Source organism: Dendronephthya gigantea, unplaced genomic scaffold (genome assembly GCF_004324835.1).
Source record: "Dendronephthya gigantea isolate DGI-Jeju-01 unplaced genomic scaffold, DenGig_1.0 000029F, whole genome shotgun sequence".
NCBI lineage: Eukaryota > Metazoa > Cnidaria > Anthozoa > Malacalcyonacea > Nephtheidae > Dendronephthya > Dendronephthya gigantea.
Window position 1 is genome coordinate 898,487 of NW_021163039.1, and position 24,960 is coordinate 923,446.

The following is a 24,960-nucleotide window of genomic DNA, read 5'->3' on the forward strand; positions in this document are numbered from 1 at the left end:
TTATTGCACCATCTATCAAAGGATACTTAAAAATCTGTGCATGCTATATCGGGAGAGAGGGTCATAAGCCCTTCTGGAACTCCAACTTCGATTTTCATAAGCGAGTAATCTCTCCGATTCTCTCGAAAATAACTGTAGAAATCTCCAGTTCGACCAAAGACACAATACTAACACAATATTTCGGACATGCAGATACATAAGGTCAAATACAAAAGTAAAAAGAAAGCTTTCGCGGTCTCATCATCAGCCTATAACCAAAACATTTCTTTAAAGTGGTAACTGTGGTATCATTAGTGTCTGTTCCGTCAGCGTATGAATATGATACCTCGATAAACTCTTCGCACTTGAGAACGGGTCAAAGTGTTTGTTATAAAGAATTATCCTATTGAGATATTCAAATTAATAGTTTAATTATTAATTATGCTCCTCGACTATGTCCAAAACAGCCGTATGATTTTCTGCCCTCAAACTTACAGGTGAGAAGCGAAACTTTCGTTTATGGTTTTTAACCGCTGGCCTCACCCTGATTCTATATTTCTTACCGTGCGCCCGCGATAGCTATTCGTGAGAGCAACATAAACTCTGCACTGCCCTGTTGGCGGAGCTACAAAGTACTAGACTACCATAAAAGATAACTTGCAATGTTCTCAAATCTCGAATATCTTTGGTTTGGTGCCTAAACTCTTCTTAATTTAGCAGTAGCGTAGCCAGCCTGACAATATGTCCCGCTATGCTAATATTTCAGTGTTCATTGACTGTGAAAACAATGAATGATAGGTCGAAATTTTCTTAGCGGGTCAAAATTGTATGTTATTCTAACGTTTGTTATTGTTGTTCACTAGCTCGTGTGATTTCTTTTTTTGAGATTTGAGAGTCTTGCAAACTAGATATTATCGCTCAACATATTTATACAACCTGTGGTAGGTAAATTAAGTTTCATCAAGATTATTGGTCACATCATTTTATCTGTTGCCATAAACTAATTATTTGCGACATCGGTGGCCTTTCCTGTGGATCCTCTGCTGTACAATGTTTCACCAATTTTTTGATCCTATCATTGTCAATTCTCTTCACTTGATGACTAATTCTTTTTTTATCGGGAAACTCAGAAATGAACATCTCACAAACCAGCACGCCATAAGAGAATACGTCAATCTGACATGATATAAACAAAATTGTATGAATAAACAAATAAACTAATGTCTTGTCGAACAAGGTTCCTAAATTTATGTTGACTGAACTAATCTAATGTACAGCGTACAGGGTCGTAATTTGGTTACCTTTGGGCTATGTTGAGCATGCGTTGCTTCTGGTGCGGCGTAAACGGCTGATCCTGGGTTCGGTGTAGTACAAACTTCCATGAAATTTGCTGAACCATAATCTGATATCTTGGCTCTTCTCACTTCGCCATGCTCGATGCTCAGCAATACGTTGGCACTGCTGATGTCACGATGAATTATTGGACTTGGCTTCATTGAATGAAGGTAGTTTAAGCCACATGCGACATCTAAGGAAATGAATTTAACTTCGTGATTTTTTAGTCGCGACTTTTCTTTTCGTTCCTCGACGAAAGAACGCAGAGTCATATCCATCAGTTCTGTCACGATTAACAAATGATTTTGATCATTTTTTGTCGCACATAGAAACTGTAACAAATTGGGATGTCGACATCGTGCAGCGATATTTATTTCTCGTTCCAACATTTTCATATTATGCGGGGAAATAATAACGTGATAATATTCCTTTACTGCCACCTCCGTTCCGTGAAAGTCTCCTTTGTACACAGCTGCATAACCTCCTCTTCCTAGCTCAGACCCATTAGAAACTATCACTGTTCCACTTTCTGTGATAAAGCTAGACAATGTCTCTTCTTGAAGCTGTTGAATTTCAATTTTCATGTTGTGGTTTTCCTGTTGAAGTTCTAGCGAACCATTTCGTATCTCATCTTTTTCTTCGTTGAGGTGCCGAATCTCATTGCTCATTCTAGTTTTTTCTTCCTCGCATTGTAGAATATTGTTATTCTTAGTAACGCTTTCCGTTTTCAGTTGCTCGATCTCGTTGGCCTTCTCCCTCTCGTCTTCAATTAATTGTTGAATCCGTGTCACCATTTCACTTTTCTCTTGTTTAAGTTGTTGAATCTGGATCGCCATCTCATTTTTCTCATGCTCATATTGTTGAATCTGGATCACCATTGCACCTTTTTCTTCACTTGATTGTTGAATCTGGGTCGCCATTTCCATATTCTCTTTACTAAATTTCTGAATTTGAGTCTCAATCTCACTTTTTTCTCGTCGAAGTTGGTCAATTTCATTGGTTCCCTGCCTTTTCTCTTGAAGTAGTTGTTGAATTTCGACGTCCTTCCTTTGTATTTCTCGGCGAAGTTGTCTTTCGTCGTGGAACTCCGAGAATCCACGGAATCCTGCTAACGGGAATCGACGGCTTTCCTCTTGAAGAAGTGCGCCAATATACATTAGGTCGCTGTTCTCTTTTTCTAAATGTTTATTTTCCTTTTCTAAGAGTTGTACTCTGAGATCCAGACCGTTATTTTGTATTGTCTGTATTTGACCAGTTAGACCAGCATTCTCAGCTTCAGAACGGTCTATTTCGATGGTCCCCTGACTCACCTCGATATTATTCTCAATTTGACAGCAATCCGTATTGTTCGCCAAGTCAGTGCCCAACACTTTGTCCACATTACTATTTTCTTCCTGACCAAGATGTTGGACTATTTTTTCCGTGTATTTTTGCATAACTTTACTTTCTTTTCCTTTTCCTTTTAAGACAAAAAATATATTACTGATTGCCTACAATACATTTCAATACATAAAATACGTTGATGATGAATGGAGAGTTCGTGGAAGGATTACGTGTAGTATGCTTACTTATTGTTACATGCAAGGCTTGTTTCTTTACCGAAACCTGTTACATAGTGTCATATAAATCAATACGATGTTCGTTTTGTTGTTTTATGTGCATGTGTTCTAAGATTTGAAATAACTGACTATATATTTTTGACGGTCATTCAACCTGAGACCTATATGCCCGAAGTTGTAACTCTTACCTTTAAAAGCATTTTGTTCTCCTTCAATCTCTTGCCTGTGCTCCTCCTTCTCCCTAGCTTCCTAAAACAGTTTTATTTCTTAAAGCAGAGAAGTACAATGTCGAATAAAGGGAAGGACGAGAAAATAAACATAAAAACAAATGCAAGAACTTAAAAATGAAAATCCTCTCTCCCTAAATTCTCTCACAAATTGTGGGCATAAGTATCGAATGTTTAATAGAATGTTTGCAAAAAGCTTCTTTGCCTGCTTAAAACGCACAGATTTTGGCATTCTCAGTGAATGCTGGTGTGTAGGTAAATCATGTTTCCTAGAATTACAAAAAAGCTATAGCTGCATGTATAGTGTTCTAAACCTGTTTACAACCACAGAAACATTTGAACAATTCCGCTTGAACTGTACAACATATAAGCATATATGAATAGTTCATATACCCGTGTTAGTGTATGCATGTTACCATAAAGCGAAATATGTATAAGTCGTTTACCGTTAGCACAATTGCTCTAGAACGTCTTTTTCTATTTAACCTAGGAAACCATCTCATGCCCACACGTTTTGGTTTTGGCGTGGGTTTGCTTTTCTGCGTTCCTTTTCCCTCCTTTCTGTCTCCGTTCAGGCTTACATCATCATCAGGGCGTATCACGTTAGTGATCACTTCAGCATTCCCATCCTGAGGACGTTGCATGGCACTGTCAATATCGACGTTTTCTTGTTTACCATTATCCTCCTTTACTGGTGTTATTTCCTGTCGTCGGGCTCCTTCTATTTCTCTCTTGGAAACTTTCTCAATATTACCTTCAATTCCTTACAAAAATACAATTATTTCCTCAAATAATTTCCACGTAAAGTGCACGATATTGAGCAGATATAACACTTGGGAAGGTGATTAAGTTATCCTATTAAGTTGCCTATCGGTCTCGATAACACTTTACTGCATGATTGCAAATTTGTGGTATTTTGAATACATCCTGCGTGAGTTTTTTTATAAAGCGCTCTACACCAATAGTAAATATTTTCTTCAAGAACTGACAAAATTACTCTGTTACGGGACGGACAGTTCTGATTTCTTCATGCGAAATTTTAAATATTACCTTCGGATTTATTTTGTTCGCCCTCGATCTCATCCCGGTTTTTTTCCTTCTCAGCGTCCTAAAGGTATCGTTACGCAGTTTTAATGTTCTTTATTATGTTATGCGAATTACTGTTGATTTTACCTAATGTAAGTTAGTAGATGCCGTTTTTAACTGATATGGAAGGTCTCGATTTCCGACTCGTACCTATCGCGGAGACTTGACCTGTGATAAATTCAAGATGGCGCGGGAACTGGGTAAAACAGCAAGTAGCCTGGACAGAATACTTTACTTTGAGAACCTTTAATAGGAATGTGTCCATTGGAACTTATTTTGAGTTATTTTGCATGCAAAAATACCCCAGGTGTCTATCCGTGCAATATCATTCTTAGTGTAATTGCTCAAAATTGTAACATCACCCTTACCATGAAAAACAGGTAAATGTTGGTTGTCCCAAAATCACATGTACACAGACATATATATATAATCAGAGTTATGCCACATTTTTGCTGTGTTTTGCCAGCTCAAGCTCTTTTATTAGATGCTTCTTCCCTCGACTCTCATCATATATGATGTATATATACGAAGTCGCAGCTACTGAGGAAGTCTTGTAAGAATGTTTTGCAAAATGCATATATGATGTATAAATACAATAATAAACATACAATTCTTGATATAATCATTGTCGGGGTATTAGAAGGCATCCTTTCAACCAATTCCTTCTCTTCTAACTCTTCCTTTTCGTTCACCTCTTTGTCTTGACTGATTCTATTAATTGCAGTAAAAAACTAGCTGCATATAATTCGCAAAATTAGTTCGTGTGATTTCTGCTCTGAAATGAATTTTTTTTCGGTCAATTATTTTAAATCAACATGCATAATGTTGGCTGGTGTGCGTGCTCAAGGGAAATTGCCACAATCATCAAGATACAGGTCATATTTTCTTCTTTTTAATAACTTTACATTAAAAATCATATAAATTATTGAAGGAAGAGGAAATATATCTTAAATAATTTCTAAGGTTATCCCCATTCGGTTAACCCAAGCTGTTTTTTTACCGGATTTTAAAGTGATATGTTATAAAGATCAGAAGAATTGAGTCTCGGTTTTCTGATGGTGGCGACCGCTATTTTGCAAACCATACAAATTATACATTATACATTATTATACATTATGTATAATAATTACTAAATGTACAAGGCAAATGTAAATGGGGTCATATTTACCTCGAAACTTCCAGCGTCACTGTTCCAGATAAGTTATCCAAGATGCTTTTCTGCGTTCCTTTTCCCTCCTTTCTGTCTCCGTTCAGGCTTGCATCATCATCAGGGCGTATCACGTTAGTGATCACTTGAGCATTCCCATCTTGAGGACGTTGCATGACACTGTCATTATCGACGTTTTCTTGTTTACCATTATCTTCCTTTACTGGTGTTATTTCCTGTCGTCGGGCCCCTATTTCTCTCCCGGAAGCTTTCTCAATATTACCTTCCATTCCTTACAAAAATACAATTATTTCTTTAAATAATTTTCACGTAAAGTGCATGAGTTAAGGGTATGGGAAGAATGTTTAAAGATTTTGAGCAGATATAACACTTGGGAAGGTGATTAAGTTTAATTCTTGCTTGTCGATCTAGATAACACTTTACTGCATGATTGCAAATTTGTGGTATTTTGAATATATCCTGCGTTAGTTTTTTTATAAAGCGCTGTACACCAATAGTAAATATTTTCTTCAGAAACTGACAAAATTACTTTGCTACGGGACGGAAAGTTCTGATTTCCTCGTGCGAAATTTCAAATATTACCTTCGGTTTTATTTTGTTCGCCCTCGATCTCATGTATTACAAAAAATATATTACTGATTGCCTAACAATACATTTCAATACATGAAATACATTGATGATGAATGGAGAGTTCGTGGAAGGATTAGGTGTAATATGCTTACTTATTGTTACATGCAAGGCTTGTTTCTTTACCAAAATCTGTTTCATAGTGTCATATAAATCAATACGATGTTCGTTTTGTTGTTATATGTGCATGTGTTCAAAGATTTGAAATACCTGACTATATATTTTTGATGGTCATTCAACCAGAGACATATATACCCGAAGTTGTAACTCTTACCTTTAAAAGCATTTTGTTCGCCTTCAATCTCTTGCCTGTGCTCCTCCTTCTCCCTAGCTTCCTAAAACAGTTTTATTTCTTAAAACAGAGAAGTACAATATCGAATAAAGGGAAGAACGAGAGAATAAACATAAAAAACAAATGCAAGAACTTAAATATGAAAATCCTCTCTCCCTAAATTCTCTCACAAATTGTGGGCATAAGTGTCGAGTGTTTCATACAATGTTTGCAAAAAGTTTCTTTGCCTGCTTAAAACGCACAGATTTTGGCGTTCTCAGTGAATGCTGGTGTATAGGTAAATCATGTTTCCTAGAATTGCAAAAAATATACATGCGGTAGCTGCATGTATAGTGTTCTAAACCTGCATTTTTACAACCACAGAAACATTTGAACAGTTCCGCTTGAACTGTACAACATATAAGCATATGAATAGTTCATATACCCGTGTTAGTCTATGTTACCATAAAGCGAAATATGTACAGTAAGTCGTTTACCTTTAGCCCAATTGCTCTAGAACGTCTTCTTCTCTCTAACCAAAACAATCCATCGCCCACACTTCTTGGTTTTGGCATGGGTTTCCTTTTCTGCGTTCCTTTTCCCTCCTTTCTGTCTTCGTGCAGGCTTACATCATCATCAGGGCGTATCACGTTAGTGATCACTTCAGCATTCCCATCTTGAGGACGTTGCATGACACTTTCACTATCAACGTTTTCTTGTTTACCATTATCTTCCTTTACTGGTGTTATTTCCTGTCGTTGGGCTCCTTCTATTTCTCTCCCGGAAGCTTTCTCAATATTACCTTCCATTCCTTGCAAATATACAATTATTTCTTCAAATAATTTCCACGTAAAGTGCACGAATTAAGGGTATGGAAAGAATGTTTAAAGAGATTTTGAGCAGATATAACACTTGGGAAGGTGATTAAGTTTAATTCTTGCCTGTCGTTCTAGATAACACTTTACTGCATGATTGCAAATTTGGGGTATTCTGAATATATCCTGCGTGAGTTTTTTTATATAGCGCTGTACACCAATAGTAAGTATTTTCTTCAGGAACTGACAAAATTACTCTGCTACGGGACGGACAGTTCTGATTTCCTCATGCGAAATTTCAAATATTACCTTCGGTTTTATTTTGTTCGCCCTCGATCTCATGTATTACAAAAATATATTACTGATTGCGTAACAATACATTTCAATACATGAAATACATTGATGATGAATGGAGAGTTCGTGGAAGGATTGCGTGTAATATGCTTACTTATTGTTACATGCAAGGCTTGTTTCTTTACCGAAACCTGTTACATAGTGTCATATAAATCAATACGATGTTCGTTTTGTTGTTTTATGTGCATGTGTTCAAAGATTTGAAATACCTGACTATATATTTTTGATGGTCATTCAACCAGAGACATATATACCCGAAGTTGTAACTCTTACCTTTAAAAGCATTTTGTTCGCCTTCAATCTCTTGCCTGTGCTCCTCCTTCTCCCTAGCTTCCTAAAACAGTTTTATTTCTTAAAACAGTGAAGTGCAATATCGAATAAAGGGAAGAACGAGAGAATAAACATAAAAGACAAATGCAAGAACTTAAGTATGAAAATCCTCTCTCCCTACTTTCTCTCACAAATTGTGGGCATAAGTATCGAATGTTTAATAGAATGTTTGCAAAAAGCTTCTTTGCCTGCTTAAAACGCACAGATTTTGGCGTTCTCAGTGAATGCTGGTGTATAGGTAAATCATGTTTCCTTTGAACTGTACACAATATAAGCATATATAAATAGTTCATATACCCGTGTTAGTGTATGTTAATTACCATAAAGCGAAATATGTACAGTAAGTCGTTTACCTTAAAGTTTAGCTTAATTGCTCTAGAACATCTTCTTCTCTCTAACCAAAAAAATTCATCGCCCACACTTCTTGGTTTTGGCATGGGTTTCCTTTTCTGCGTTCCTTTTCCCTCCTTTCTGTCTCCGTTCAGGCTTACATCATCATCAGGGCGTATCACGTTAGTGATCACTTCAGCATTCCCATCTTGAGGACGTTGCATGACACTTTCATCATCAACGTTTTCTTGTTTACCATTATCTTCCTTTACTGGTGTTATTTCCTGTCGTCGGGCTCCTTCTATTTCTCTCCCGGAAGCTTTCTCAATATTACCTTCCATTCCTTACAAATATACAATTATTTCTTCAAATAGTTTCCACGTAAAGTGCACGAATTAAGGGTATGGAAAGAATGTTTAAAGAGATTTTGAGCAGATATAACACTTGGGAAGGTGATTAAGTTTAATTCTTGCCTGTCGGTCTAGATAACACTTTACTGCATGATTGCAAATTTGGGGTATTCTGAATATATCCTGCGTGAGTTTTTTTATATAGCCCTGTACACCAATAGTAAGTATTTTCTTCAGGAACTGACAAAATTACTCTGCTACAGGACGGACAGTTCTGATTTCCTCATGCAAAATTTCAAATATCACCTTCGGTTTTATTTTGTTCGCCTTCGATCTCATGTATTGCAAAAAATATATTACTGATTGCCTAACAATACATTTTAATACATGAAATACATTGATGATGAATGGAGAGTTCGTGGAAGGATTGCGTGTAATATGCTTACTTATTGTTACATGCAGGCTTGTTTCTTTACCGAAATGTAAAATCAATACGATGTTCCTTTTGTTGTTTTATGTGCATGTGTTCAAAGATTTGAAATACCTGACTATATATTTTTGAAGGTCATTCAACCAGAGACATATATACCCGAAGTTGTAACTCTTACCTTTAAAAGCATTTTGTTCGCCTTCAATCTCTTGCCTGTGCTCCTCCTTCTCCCTAGCTTCCTAAAACAGTTTTATTTCTTAAAACAGAGAAGTACAATATCGAATAAAGGGAAGAACGAGAGAATAAACATAAAAAACAAATGCAAGAACTTAAATATGAAAATCCTCTCTCCCTAAATTCTCTCACAAATTGTGGGCATAAGTGTCGAATGTTTAATACAATGTTTGCAAAAAGTTTCTTTGCCTGCTTAAAACGCACAGATTTTGGCGTTCTCAGTGAATGCTGGTGTATAGGTAAATCATGTTTCCTAGAATTGCAAAAAAATATACATGCTGTAGCTGCATGTATAGTGTTCTAAACCTGCATTTTTACAACCACAGAAACATTTGAACAGTTCCGCTTGAACTGTACAACATATAAGCATATGAATAGTTCATATACCCGTGTTAGTCTATGTTACCATAAAGCGAAATATGTACAGTAAGTCGTTTACCTTTAGCGCAATTAATATTGCTCTAGAACGTCTTCCTCTTTCCAACCTATTATAAAACAATCGATTGCCCACACGTCTTCTTCTGTCTCCGTTCAGGCTTATATCATCATCAGGGCGTATCACGTTAGTGATCACTTCAGCATTCCCATCTTGAGGACGTTGCATGGCACTGTCAATATCGACGTTTTCTTGTTTGCCATTATCCTCCTTTACTGGTGTTATTTCCTGTCGTCGGGCTCCTATTTCCCTCCCGGAAACTTTCTCAATATTACCTTCAATTCCTTACAAAAATACAATTATTTTTTCAAATAATTTCCACGTAAAGTGCACGAGTTTAGGGTATGGGAAGAATGTTTAAAGAGATTTTGAGAAGATATAACACTTGGGAAGGTGATTAAGATTAATTCTTGCCCGTTGGTCTAGATAACACTTTTCTGCATGATTGCAAATTTGTGATATTTTGAATATATCCTGCGTGAGTTTTTTTATATAGCGCTGCGCTGTACACCAATAGTAAATATTTTCTTCAAGAAATGACAAAATTACTCTGCTACAGGACGAACAGTTCTGATTTCCTCATGCGAAATTTCAAATATTACCTTCGGTTTTATTTTGTTCGCCCTCGATCTCATCCCGGTTTTTTTCCTTCTCAGCGTCCTAAAGGTATCGTTACGCAGTTTTAATGTTCTTTATTATGTTATGCGAATTACTGTTGATTTTACCTAATGTAATTTATTAAATGCCGTTTTTAACTGATATGGAAGGTCTCGATTTCAGACTCGTACCTATCGCGGAGACGTGACATGTGATAAATTTCAAGATGGCGCGGGAACTGGGCAAAACAGCAAGTAGCTTGGACAGAATACTTTACTTTGAGAACCTTTAATAGGAATGTGTCCATTGGAACTTATTTTGAGTTATTTTGCATGCAAAAATACCCCAGGGGCCGGTTGTTCAAAAGCCGGTTAACGCTAACCCAGGGTTAAAAATGCCTAACCCAGGGTTAAATTTTAAACCTTGGTTGATTTGCGTTGCACAAAGCTCGGTTAGCGTTAACCCTGGGTTAAAATTGATAAAAAAATTAACCCTGCTAGCTAGGTGGGTTAACTTTTTAATCCTGGGTTAACTTCGATTCAAAATGGATGAATAAGGAACTGAAAGACGTAAACACGTATAATTCGTCATGAATTAAACACTTTTGAAAGGTTTTACGAATAATTTCGACAGCAAAGAATTATTAAAGTTTGACTTCGTTCGGTTTCAGCTGATGTATTGATTTATTTATCTTCGCTTCAATCCAATACACGATAAATGAATACAACCATACAAATTGAAGCATCGTAATCGAAATATTAGTTTCGGATGCCAAAATTCGATTCTTTTGATTGGCAGCAAGTGGTAAGGCTACGTTTGTTCCTGAATTTTGAATAATCAAAGAGTGCCTGAAATTTTAAAATAGATTGTTTATAATTTGCTTAATTTTATTTCACATCGACATTGTTTATCATACAAAATGGCCTTTCATTTCGAATCTTTCCAAAATTCCATGCACGGAAATTGCTATTCAAAACAACGTCCCTGTGACCTTGCCCTCACGGCATATAAACTTTTGACTGACAATATATCCTCATCGGGTAAAGTTTTGACGCTCGTTTATTGACCAATCGAAAACGTTCTTATATCCAATTTAGTCCTTAAAATACATTTAATCTTAGGTTAAATATTTTAACCCTGGGTAAGGCTGGGTTAACTAACCCTACCGCTAACCCTGCTTTGAACAACACAATTTTAACCCAGGTTTAGCTAACCTAGGGTTAAGGATTTTAACCCAGGTTTAGCACTAACCCAGGGTTAAATTTAACCTGCTTTTGAACAACCGGCCCCAGGTGTCTATCCGTGCAATATCATTCTTAGTGTAATTGCTCAAAATTGTAACATCACCCTTACCATGAAAAACAGGTAAATGTTGGTTGTCCCAAAATCACATGTACACAGACATATATATATATATAACCAGAGTTATGCCACATTTTTGCTGTGTTTTGCCAGCACAAGCTCTTTTATTACATGCTTCTTCCATCGACTCTCGTCATATACAAAGTCGCAGCTACCGAGGAAGTCTCGTAAGAATGTTTTGCAAAATGCATATATGATATAGAAATACAAAATAAACATACAATTCTTGATATAATCACTGTCGGGGCATTAGAAGGCATCCTTTCAACCAATTCCTTCTCTTCTAACTCTTCCTTTTCGTTCACCTCTTTGTCTTGACTGATTCTATCAATTGCAGTGAAAAACCAGCTGCATATAATTCGCAAAATTAGTTCGTGTGATTTCTGCTCTGAAATGAATTTTTTTTTCGGTCATTTATTTTAAATCAACATGCATAATGTTTCTAGCTGGTGTGCGTGCTCAAGGGAAATTGCCACAATCATCAAGATACAGGTCATATTTTCTTCTTTTTAATAACTTTACATTAAAAATCATATAAATTATTGAACGAAGAGGAAATATATCTTAAATAATTTCTAAGGTTATCCCCATTCGGTTAACCCAAGCTGATTTTTTACTGGATTTTAAAGTGATATGTTATAAAGATCAGAAGAATTGAGTCTCGGTTTTCTGATGGTGGCGACCGCTATTTTGCAAACCATACAAATTATACATTATACATTATTATACATTATGTATAATAAGTACTAAATGTACAAGACAAATGTAAATGAGGTCATATTTACCTCACGACTTTCAGGGGCACTGTTCCAGATAAGTTATCCAAGATGTTTTTCTGCGTTCCTTTTCCCTCCTTTCTGTCTCCGTTCAGGCTTACATCATCATCAGGGCGTATCACGTTAGTGATCACTTGAGCATTCCCATCTTGAGGACGTTGCATGACACTTTCATTATCAACGTTTTCTTTTTTACCATAATCTTCCTTTACTGGTGTTATTTCCTGTCGTCGGGCCGCTATTTCTCTCCCGGAAGCTTTCTCAATATTACCTTCCATTCCTTACAAATATACAATTATTTCTTCAAATAATTTCCATGTAAAGTGCACAAGTTAAGGGTATGGGAAGAATGTTAAAGAGATTTTGAGCAGATATAACACTTAGGAAGGTGATTAAGTTTAATTCTTGCCTGTCGTTCTAGATAACACTTTACTGCATGATTGCAAAGTTAGGGTATTCTGAATATATCCTGCGTGAGTTTTTTTATAAAGCGCTGTACACCAATAGTAAATATTTTCTTCAGGAACTGACAAAATTACTTTGCTACGGGACGGAAAGTTCTGATTTCCTCGTGCGAAATTTCAAATATTACCTCCGGTTTTATTTTGTTCGCCCTCGATCTCATGTATTACAAAAAATATATTACTGATTGCCTACAATACATTTCAATACATGAAATACATTGATGATGAATGGAGAGTTCGTGGAAGGATTAGGTGTAATATGCTTACTTATTGTTACATGCAAGGCTTGTTTCTTTACCAAAATCTGTTTCATAGTGTCATATAAATCAATACGATGTTCGTTTTGGTGTTTTATGTGCATGTGTTCAAAGATTTGAAATACCTGACTATATATTTTTGAAGGTCATTCAACCAGAGACATATATACCCGAAGTTGTAACTCTTACCTTTAAAAGCATTTTGTTCGCCTTCAATCTCTTGCCTGTGCTCCTCCTTCTCCCTAGCTTCCTAAAACAGTTTTATTTCTTAAAACAGAGAAGTACAATATCGAATAAAGGGAAGAACGAGAGAATAAACATAAAAAACAAATGCAAGAACTTAAATATGAAAATCCTCTCTCCCTAAATTCTCTCACAAATTGTGGGCATAAGTGTCGAATGTTTAATACAATGTTTGCAAAAAGTTTCTTTGCCTGCTTAAAACGCACAGATTTTGGCGTTCTCAGTGAATGCTGGTGTATAGGTAAATCATGTTTCCTAGAATTGCAAAAAAATATACATGCTGTAGCTGCATGTATAGTGTTCTAAACCTGCATTTTTACAACCACAGAAACATTTGAACAGTTCCGCTTGAACTGTACAACATATAAGCATATGAATAGTTCATATACCCGTGTTAGTCTATGTTACCATAAAGCGAAATATGTACAGTAAGTCGTTTACCTTTAGCCCAATTGCTCTAGAACGTCTTCTTCTCTCTAACCAAAACAATCCATCGCCCACACTTCTTGGTTTTGGCATGGGTTTCCTTTTCTGCGTTCCTTTTCCCTCCTTTCTGTCTCCGTTCAGGCTTACATCATCATCAGGGCGTATCACGTTAGTGATCACTTCAGCATTCCCATCTTGAGGACGTTGCATGACACTTTCACTATCAACGTTTTCTTGTTTACCATTATCTTCCTTTACTGGTGTTATTTCCTGTCGTCGGGCTCCTTCTATTTCTCTCCCGGAAGCTTTCTCAATATTACCTTCCATTCCTTACAAATATACAATTATTTCTTCAAATAATTTCCACGTAAAGTGCACCAGTTAAGGATATGGAAAGAATGTTTAAAGAGATTTTGAGCAGATGTAACACTTGGGAAGGTGATTAAGTTTAATTCTTGCCTATTGGTCTATAGATAACACTTTACTGCATGATTGCAAATTTGTGGTATTTTGAATATATTCTGCGTGAGTTTTTTTATATTGCGCTCTACACCAATAGTAAAATTAATTTTTTCTTCAAGAACTGACAAAATTACTCTGCTACAGGACGAACAGTTTTGATTTCCTCATGCGAAATTTCAAAAATTACCTTCGGTTTTATTTTGTTCGCCCTCGATCTCATCCCGGTTTTTTTCCTTCTCAGCGTCCTAAAGGTATCGTTACGCAGTTTTAATGTTCTTTATTATGTTATGCAAAATACAGCTGTAGATTTTACCTAATGTAATTTATTAGATGCCGTTTTTAACCTATCGCGGAGACGTGACATGTGATAAATTCAAGATGGCGCGGGAACTGGGCAAAACAACAAGTAGCCTGCGCAGAATACTTTACTTTGAGAACCTTTAATAGGAATGTGTCCATTGGAACTTATTTTGAGTTATTTTGCATGCAAAAATACCCCAGGTGCCTATCCGTGCAATATCATTCTTGGTGTAATTGCCCAAAATTGTAACATCACCCTTACCATCAAAAACAGGTGAATGTTGGTTGTCCCAAAATCACATGTACACAGACATATATATATATATATAATATATATATATAATATATAATTATATTATATATAATTATATTAATATATATATATGTAAGGTGTATTTTGTTCTTCTACACAAGCATGACCAACTGCGCGGTTGGTCATGCTTGTGTAGAAGAACAAAATACACCTTACACATATATATCCACAAGTGAACACATGGCTCAATTAAGAGCAAAAAAAGCACATATATATATATTATAATATATTATATATATATATATATATAATATATATATATATACACCCATTTGCAAAAACGTTGGCCGCAGATAGATAGATAGATAGATACTCGAAATCTAATTAGAATTGCATATCTTGTGTAATATGATTGAAATCCCATGCAAATCTAGTCATATGCATTTCTAATTAGACTTCGAGTATCTATCTATCTATCTATCTGCGGCCAACGTTTTTGCAAATGGGTGTATATATTATTATATATATATTATATTATATATATATATATTATATATATATAATATATTATATATATATATATACATACATATATATATAACCAAAGTTATGCTACATTTTTGCTGTGTTTTGCCAGCACAAGCTCTTTTATTACATGCTTCTTCCCTTGACTCTCATCATATACAAAGTCGCAGCTACCGAGGAAGTCTCGTAAGAATGTTTTGCAAAATTCATATATGATATAGCAATACAATAATAAACATACAATTCTTGATATAATCATCGTCGCGGTATTAGAAGGCATCCTTTCAACCAATTCCTTCTCTTCTAACTCTTCCTTTTCGTTCACCTCTTTGTCTTGACTGATTCTATTAATTGCAGTGAAAAACTAGCTGCATATAATTCGCAAAATTGGCTCGTATGATTTCTGCTTTTCGGTCAATTATTTTAAATCAACATGCATAATGTTCCTATATAGCTGGTGTGCGTGCTCGAGGGAAATTGCCACAATCATCAAGATACAGATCATATTTTCTTCTTTTCATATTTTTAGAGGAAACATATCTTAAATTATCCCTAAGGTTATCCCCATTTGGTCAACCTAAGCTTTTTTACTGGATATTAAAGTGATATGTTACGAAGATTCGAAGAATTGGGTCCCGGTTTTCTGATTGTGGCGACCGCCATTTTGCAAACCATACAAATTATACATTATGTATAATAATTACTAAATATATACAAGGCAAATTTAAATGGGTTAAAATTAACCTCGAGACTTCCAGCGTCACTGTTCCAGATAAGTTATCCAAGATCCGATTGAAAGCGACACTTTCTGAATTTTTGACATCTGTGTCATTTACCTGCATGCATGGCAATTATAATGATAAATTAGAACAACTTTGGCCTAATATTAACATTTTTTTTAACATGCATTATTTATAAAAACAAATGAATAAAGTAATACCTTTATTAGCTGATCGCCACTTTCGATTTTACCCGCAAGTGGACTTTGTGGAAGAACCGTTCGAATAAACAAACCCGTAACCTGCGAAAAAGAATATTTAGGTTATGTTCTCCACTTTATCATCTGAATTATTCAATATATTCCTAGCTTGTTTGCAAACCTCTCATGCATTTAACTAGATTAAGTATTTATAGGAGACGTATAAATTTCAAGACTTCTGTGCGATTTTACTTTAATATGTAGTTAATAATTCATAAACAAATATCGAATAAAGTGTTCACGCTTTTTCAACTTATATTGTCGGCTTGCGTAGAAAGTATTTTGGGGAATATATCCTGATGTGGTATCAAACTAAATAATTCAGCTATAGTTTATAATTGTTTTGAATATTATTGTTAAACTTTTTAATATTTTATTAAGCTATTTTTATCTAGCCTGCAAGTATACACACAGCTAGCCTGATAGCCTGCATTTAAATATTTTGTTCTAGATGTTTTTCGGAAACCTACACCACGATTGTTCCTTCCGAAATAGAATTTGAAATCTTGGATTCTTCCAGCTTGCTTTTCAAACGTTGCTTGAATGAATTCTTCCTATACAAAATAGAAAATACAAATTAATCTGCGGGAGCTAACTCATCGGTGCCGCCAGAGCAATTTATATCATATGTTTGTAGAGAAGTTTAAAATGTTCGTGATTTGAAACATGGCTACTATCCGAATTCTCCCGAATTATAGAAAATACAAATTAACCTACAGGAGCTGCTCATCGGTGCGGCCACGCCGGCCAGAGCAATTTATATCATATGTTTGTATACAACTTCTCTATAGAGAAGTTTAAAATGTTCGTGATTTGGAAAAATTATATTTGGAAAAATGATATTGCGCAATACGTTGTGATATTTCAAAACTATGAAACAATTTCGTGTTCATATGTTTTATAAAAGTAGCTTTTAACTTTGATATTGAGTTATATCAACATGGCTCTTAAAAATTAATTACTACATCAGCGGGATAACATTTGTGTGATGACATGGTCGGTTCGCTGTTTGAGTCCTCAATTGTATATCTATAATCAAATTTCTTCGCTTCATATTTTATGTCACGATTTGGTCGTCATTCAAGAAATATAAGAAGTTTTGGCAATGATTAACCGACACTTTCCGAATACTAATTCCTTTCTAGAACAAAGGCTGGTTTTAGGGTCCCATTAATTGAGATATCTTATATACACTAGGAAGGAGGAATTTCGTTTTAAACTAATCGGCAATTTTTTTACATTTTTAGCTAGGCTAAGCTGTAAATTAATAAGTAAAATGCTTCAAATACATTTTTACGCTTTTGACGTCGTTAAATTGACCAGTAATTTAAATCGGTACATATCGCCTATAATTTGCATGCATCGACCAAATGCATGCTTGGAATTTAAAGTATTTTTATATTATCGGATGATGTACAAGTATTTACCTTGGTATTTCTTGCTATTTCTTCAGATGTTTCGTTATCTGGGGAATAGTGTTCGGTATCTGTTTCGTTCCCACTTTCTGCTTGACCGCCGTCAAAACGACTGATTAAACTCAACATCATTGTGCTTTTACGTTTCGTCTTTTTTTCTTGTGAAGACATGTTGTGAATTCTACAACTATAGCCAAGAAATATCTCCTCTATAAATTATAGAAATGCGAAGAAATTACAACTCGGTCTTATAATCGATCTTATACGTCCTATTAAACATCGAATTTCAACATTTGTGATAGAACAATTTTAAATTCGAACGAATAAAGCTCTTCGATATTTGACACAAAGGTAGATAAAACATGACATATCTCAGTGGTGCATGGCTGGGATGATAGTATGATGGAGGTTAAGAGCCGAAGAGAATCGATAAATAAATTTATCTACATACCTGACTAAATATTCCCTATGTCAGAAATTTGTCAAGTTCTGTCGAAGCTGCTACTTGCAGTATTATCTATACATACAAATCTATTCATACAATACTTGGAAACACAATTTAATTTCTAAAGATTTGAAATAATTCAGTGCAAAAGACAGTGGGATTTTTCTGTCGCGCTGTGCTATAGCTGTTTTTGCATATATCAAGAATTATATATGTCTGAATAATTCTTGTTATTATACATTATACCAGTAAAAGCAATTTGATTGGCTGATAGTTGACAGATAAATCGCGCAATCACGCAAAGTTCAGTTACTGCTAGCAGATAACTGAGTTATCTGCAAGTGAGCCTGCGGTGGTTAACAAGCGGTATTCATTTGAATGTATTTATGTATTAACAATTGATGTATTTTTGGATGTTGTTATTAAATAAGGTTTTTCATTCGTTAATACTATGTTACCTCGATCTTGATAACTCTGCATATCACAAAAACCTCATCCAATAATTGTTTTACTACACATTTTAATTCTTCCTCGTTTAATGTGGCGAATCTACTGAACGCATGATAATATTTGTTTTTGCAATTGTGAATTCGAAGTTCGATACCGATCCAAAAAAATTAATATCCCTCGGTATGACGTCACACCCGGTGAAAATATGAAATTTTACGTGGACTTTGTAAAGAACTGTTCGAATAAACAAACTCGTAACCTGCGAGGGTAGGTTATGTTCCACTTTATTATATGAATTATACCATATATTCCCTGTTTGCAAACCTCTCATTTAACTATATATTAAGTATTGATAGGAGACGTATAAATTTCAAGACTTCAGTGCGATTTTACTTTATGTAGCAACTAAAGTACTGTAAATTAATCAAAATGAAATTAATTAGTTGATAATTCATAAACAAATCTCGATTAAAGTGTTCACGCTTTTTCAACTTATATAGTCGGCTTGAGTAGAAAGTATTTTTGGGAATATATCCTGATGTGGTCATCAAACACAATAATTCAGCTATAGTTTATAATTGTTTTGAATATTATTGTTAAACTTTTTAATATTTTACTGAGCTATTTTTATCTAGCCTTCAAGTATATCCTGAGCCTGCAAGTATACACACATGCAGCTAGTCTGATAGCCTGCATTTAAATATTTTGTTCTAGACGTTTTTCAGAAACCTACACCACGATTGTTCCTCTCGAAATAGAATTTAAAATCTTGGATTCTTCCAACTTGCTTTTCAAACGTTGCTTGAATGAATTCTTCCTATACAAAATAGAAAATACAAATTAATCTGAAGGAGCCGACTCATCGGTGCGGCCAGAGCAATTTATATCAACTTTAAAGAGCGGACGGGAAATTTACGTGTTCCCATTGAGTTATATCAACATGGCTCTTAAAAATTAATTACTACACCAGCGGGATAACATTTGTGTGATGACATGGTCGGTTCGCTGTTTGAGTCCTCCATTGTATATCTATATAATCAAATTTCTTCATATTTCATGTCACGATTTGGTCGTCATTCGAAAAATATAAAAAGTTTCCCCAATGTTATTTAACCATTACCAACACTTTCAATACGAATTCCTTTCTAGAACGGAGTCCAGTTTTAGGATCCCATTAATTGAGATATCTTATATACACCAGGAATGAGAAATTTTGTTTTAAACTAATCGACAATTTTTTTACATTTTTAGCTAGGCTAAGCTGTAAATTAATAAGTAAAATGCTTCAAATACATTTTTAGACTTTTGACGTCGTTAAATTGACCAGTAATTTAAATCGGTACATATCGCCTATAATTGACCAAATGCATGCTTGGAATTTAAAGTATTTTTATAATATCCGATGATGTACAAGTATTTACCTTGGTATTTGTTGCTATTTCTTCAGATGTTTCGTTATCTGGGGAATAGTGTCCAGTGTCTGCTTCGTTCCCACTTCCTGCTGGACCGGCGTCAAAACGACTGATTAAACTCAACATCTTTGTGCTTTTACATTTCGTCTTTTTTTCTGGTGAAGACATGTTGTGAATTCTACAACTATAGCCAAGAAATATCCCCCCTATAAATTATAGAAATGCGAAGAAGTTATAACTTGGTCTTATAATCGGTCTTATATATACGTCCTATTAAACATCGAATTTCAACATTTGTGATAGAACAATTTTAAATTCGAACGAATAAAGCTCTTCGATATTTGACACACAGGTAGATAAAACATGACGTTTGACATATCTCAGTGGTGCATAGCTGGGATGATAGTATGATGGAGGTTAAGAGCCGAAGAGAATCGATAAATAAATTTATCTACATACCTGACTAAATATTCCCTATGTCAAACATTCGACAAGTACTGTCGAAGCTGCTACCTGCATTAGTATCTATTTAAAAAATAGAAAACATTTCCGTGTTTCTATACAGAAAAACGCGTTGGAGTTTGGGAGAACGAGAAATAATCAGTGGGATTATTTCACGTTATTTCGAGTTCTCCCAAACTCCCACAAATGTTTCTATAACTGTATAGAAACACAGAGAAAATGTTTTCTATTTATTTTATAATATAACTCAATAAAAAGATTTTGTACAAATATTATAATTCGATTCAATTACAAATTCTCATTACATTATTTCGCTTGTCAAGTTCGGCGGAATGTCCCATGTTTCTTCACAGTTATAGAAACACGCTTCTCGCCAATCAGCACGCGCGTACTTTAAATGTTATGTTATAAACATACATATCTAATTATGCAATACTTGGAAACATAATTTAATTTCTAAGGATTTGAGATAATTCAGTGTAAAAGACAGTGGAATTTTTCTATCCCGCTGTGCTATAGTTGTTATTGAAGTATACAAAGTTTTTTCCCGCACGTGCCAAAAATCGAAGTTTCCCAAAAAGATAGCAAAAATATTATATTTGTATTTTCTTTTTATAACTTCTTTTTATGTGGACTGTTAATAAACATGGCTACTATCCGAATTTTCCCGAGTTATAGACAAATGTAGTGTAGGCGGAAATATAAATGCTTGAATGAACACTCCCGTGAAATCATGGTAACTACTCTGCATTTCCATAGTTTGGAATTTTTGCATCGAACAGTAGTTGCATAATGGTTCGAGAGAATATAAGGGCAGGGAATCTTTTAACATGCTTTATATGACTTATGTGTCATGAATAAGAGTGATGTAGAAACTTAAATTGAACAATTTTCAAGAATTGGATCATCATTGACGAATTTCAGGTATTTTAACTATTATGTTGTATTTGAATAATCTCGAGATGGTTCAGCTGTATTACGCTTTATTAGTACTATTGCATTGTGATTGCGAATAAATAATACTATATATAGCTTGTGAGACGTGATAGTAAAAAAAATTGACGGTGCAGTGCATGGAGGGTAATATAAATTAGCAAGAACGAGATTTCGCTTTCCGTCGAAGCAAAGCTAGAGCTAATAACACGAACTGTTGAATTCATAATTATTCTCAATATTACGTGACTTTAATAAATGTTTTATTTTCCGAAAAGTAAGATTAAATCAGGGAGAACGGTTTCAATTTGAATCTTGTTTCTCTCTTGCATTATCGCGCGTAGATGCATGGATGTATCCATGTCTTGTGCAATACAACATTCCCTACACAGCGGTTGGGGTTTTTTGTGTAGAAGTAATAATAGCACTGGTTACATGGGAATAACACGCATGAATTTATCGACAGCATTATGTTTATATAATATTTCAGAAACGTTTTACTTCACGGGGGCCATGCAGTTATTGTATGAAAGACTAGTAAACTTTTAACTGTACTTAAGGACATCAAGAATTGGCCAATCTGAATTGTGTTTTTGTGAGTTAACTAGGATTTTACTATGCAAAGTGTAGTTAAACAGTTTTATACAACCCGCCCTAGAAGAATAACAGCAACAGGCAGATCGGATAGATGGCTTTAAATGTGTTATGATTAATTAATTCGCGTATTTTAACTATCCGCTCTGCAGGGTGTCTTGAAAAACGAAATGAAATTATTGAATTTGAGGACTTAATCCTTTCAATGCACGGTAAACACGATGCGCTAATAAGATTCTCTGTTCAATCCAAGGCGATGGAAAAAATGGGCCGGTTTTCGACCTACAATTTTCAACACACGATTATTTGGCTATTTCTAGCCATAATGACACGAATAAATATACCTGTTAGAAAGTTTAATCGTTTCTCTTTTTTGTTGTGTAAAAATTAAATCGTTTAACTCAATGATGTTTAATGCGTTACGGCGAAAGCCAATGGAATGAAAATATAACACATAGCATGACATCGAAAGTAATTGATATAGGTGTCACAAATTATTGATTTTTGCCACAAGAATTCATAGGTATAAATATAATTTTCGATTATTCGCAATTAATATTATAACACTTCAATCGTTGCAAGATGGAAGTACTAATGATTCATTTCTCTTGAGCTTGACTGCTCACACACAGCTTAAACGCTCTCTAGGAGAACATTTGGAGGCATTTGTTGGTCGATAAATTAATCTGTTCTCTTTATGAAATCATGGTTATTGATTGTCTTCAGAACTTCGCAAATTAGTTAGCAAATCAAATTTCTTCACGCAAAAACCAAGCCCTGCGTGTTAAATGGTCTGTTTTCAGGTAGTAGGATATGTGGTAGATGGTGGAGTTTTTTGCACGCCGGGAAGCTGCCACGATTAGCAATGGGAGGGGCTTACCACTTTTTGCACATTCCTTTATTACTTACCGTACATTTGACGAGTATGCAAGATTATTTTATGAAATTTAGTGCTATTTATATAACTCTTTATTAATGTAATATTATACATGCATCATTTGCAATATGTTTACTTAATAAAAAAATAACTCATTCAGGTGATCTTTTTTGGTTTCATATAAAACAAATAACTGCGTCAATTTCAAAAAAATAGCAAATAAAACAATTTACAATATTTTTGTAATGTTTTCATTCAGATCCTAAAATTGTGTTGTCTCCATGTAAACAGTTATGGCTTTTGCAGAAAATGCTGGTTCTGATAAAATCGGAAAGTTTGCTAGATTCCGAAAGCTGCTTACCGATATCGATATATTAAGTCGTAGCGAGTTGCGGCGAGTTCGAGAGGAGAACGACATCTTAAGCGAGAAAAATGAAAAAATGCAGCAGAATATAAGGTTAAACAACACAAACGAACAAGTATTGCAAGAGAATCACAAAGGTATGGCCACCATGATAAATCAAATCGAGCACGAATTCTTTGATCTGGAAAGTGAACATGAGCAACTTCGAACAGAGAACACCGTGAAGAGCTGTCAAGTTCAGCAGCTTCAGAAAGACAAGAATGAGTTGAGCAATGAAATGGAAGAATTCCGACGAGAAATTGATGGTAAAAACAATGAAATTCAGCAGCTTCAGGAAGATAAGAATGAGATGAGCAATGAAATGGAAGAATTCCGACGAGAAATTGATGGTAAAAACAATGAAATTCAGCAGCTTCAGGAAGATAAGAATGAGATGAGCAATGAAATGGAAGAATTCCGACGAGAAATTGATGCTAAAAACAATGAAATTCAGCAGCTTCAGGGAGATAAGAATGAGATGAGCAATGAAATGGAAGAATTCCGACGAGAAATTGATGGTAAAAACAATGAAATTCAGCAGCTTCTGGGAGATAAGAATGAGATGAGCAATGAAATGGAAGAATTCCGACGAGAAATTGATGGTAAAAACAATGAAATTCAGCAGCTTCTGGGAGATAAGAATGAGTTGAGCAATGAATTAGAAGAACTCCGACGAGACAACGCTAACAAGGGTAACGAGATCCAGCGACTTCGACAAAATGCCATGTCACGCTTCACTATAGAAAGAGGTTCAGTTCAATTTTCAACCAATAATGAATTAGGACGAGGTGCTTGGGGTGCTGTTTACAAGGGAGACTTTCACGGTACAAATGTAGCAATTAAAGAATACCACAACATAATTTTATCCCCGTTTAACTTGACGATTCTCCAACGGGAAATTAACATCGCATCTCAATGTCGCCATCCGAATTTACTTCAGTTCATATGCGCGTCGAAAGATGTTAGAGATCGTCTGTTAATTGTGACAGAATTAATGGATGTGTCTCTACGTGCATTTCTTGAACAACATGCAAAAGATAGTTCGAGGTTGGAGTTCGAGGTGCTCGGACTGATATCTTTGGACGTAGCATGTGGCCTCAACTACCTTCATTCCAAACAGCCAAATCCATTAGTCCATCGCGATATCAGTAGTGCCAATGTTTTGTTGTGGATGGAGAAAAAAAAAGTAAGAAGAGCGAAGATATCAGATTATGGTTCAGCTAACTTCATCGATATGTGTAACACACCAAATCCTGGAGCGGTCCTTTACGCTGCCCCTGAAGCAAGTCAAGCCAAACAAGATCCTAAGGTAATGAAAATATGCAGGTAGGATTGACTTTAATATTTGAATGTTATAAGTTGGATATAATATTCTTTTTTTACGCAGATGGATGTCTTCAGCTATGGCATTCTAGTGTGTGAGATTTCCATTTGTGAGCAACCAGATGTTCAAGATAGAAGAAATCAGAAGGAAAGAATAGTAAACGATAACGTCAAGCAATTGGTGATAAATTGTACTAGACCAGATCCGCAAGTCAGGCCAGCAATGCAGGAAGTAATTGAAATTTGGAAACGTCTCTTAGCTGATAACTTCAAACGGAAAAGTTTTCGCCGATGAGGGAAACAGACCTGGTCACTGTGGGCAAATGAGGGTCTTTCTCTGCACGATGATAATTATAGTCAAGAATTTTTTTGCGTTTTCCTGTTTTGCGGAGGAGCTCACAACCTCCGCTGTTATTTCATCCTAATATTCAGTACAAAATGTTCAAAACTTTGGATTTAACAATGCAAAAT

General features: G+C 35.2%; 2 protein-coding genes across 2 annotated transcripts; one reads left to right on the forward strand and one right to left on the reverse strand.

Moving 5' to 3' along the window:
- Window positions 1-957: 957 nt before the first annotated feature.
- LOC114523929 (trichohyalin-like) lies at window positions 958-17,761 on the reverse strand. The gene is made up of 24 exons (XM_028544992.1): window positions 17,603-17,761; window positions 16,646-16,729; window positions 16,137-16,217; window positions 15,941-16,032; window positions 15,438-15,540; window positions 14,306-14,363; window positions 13,672-13,985; window positions 13,177-13,237; window positions 12,276-12,546; window positions 11,712-11,838; window positions 10,134-10,191; window positions 9,535-9,815; window positions 9,040-9,100; window positions 8,105-8,424; window positions 7,695-7,755; window positions 6,750-7,063; window positions 6,256-6,316; window positions 5,355-5,625; window positions 4,795-4,897; window positions 4,151-4,208; window positions 3,547-3,863; window positions 3,062-3,122; window positions 1,281-2,773; window positions 958-1,155 (listed from the first exon to the last, which is right to left on the reverse strand). The coding sequence occupies exons 1-24, from the start codon at window positions 17,759-17,761 to the stop codon at window positions 958-960; spliced, it is 5,007 nt and encodes a 1,668-aa protein (XP_028400793.1).
- A 5,295-nt stretch (window positions 17,762-23,056) lies between these two features.
- On the forward strand, window positions 23,057-24,784 carry LOC114523930 (probable serine/threonine-protein kinase SIS8). Its single transcript, XM_028544995.1, has 2 exons — window positions 23,057-24,475; window positions 24,554-24,784. Exons 1-2 carry the CDS (start codon window positions 23,057-23,059, stop codon window positions 24,782-24,784), a joined length of 1,650 nt encoding a protein of 549 aa, XP_028400796.1.
- Window positions 24,785-24,960: the final 176 nt, after the last annotated feature.

Coding starts and splice junctions, on each gene's coding strand:
- LOC114523929 (XM_028544992.1), bottom strand. CDS start 17,761: ATGTCTTCACAAGAAAAAAAGACGAAACGTAAAAGCACAATGATGTTG. Junction 16,730..17,602: donor AAATAGCAAGAAATACCAAG/GTAAATACTTGT, acceptor TATTTTGTATAG/GAAGAATTCATTCAAGCAAC. Junction 15,541..15,940: donor GTGACGCTGGAAGTCTCGAG/GTTAATTTTAAC, acceptor TGCAATTAATAG/AATCAGTCAAGACAAAGAGG.
- LOC114523930 (XM_028544995.1), top strand. CDS start 23,057: ATGGCTTTTGCAGAAAATGCTGGTTCTGATAAAATCGGAAAGTTTGCT. Junction 24,476..24,553: donor AAGCCAAACAAGATCCTAAG/GTAATGAAAATA, acceptor TTTTTTACGCAG/ATGGATGTCTTCAGCTATGG.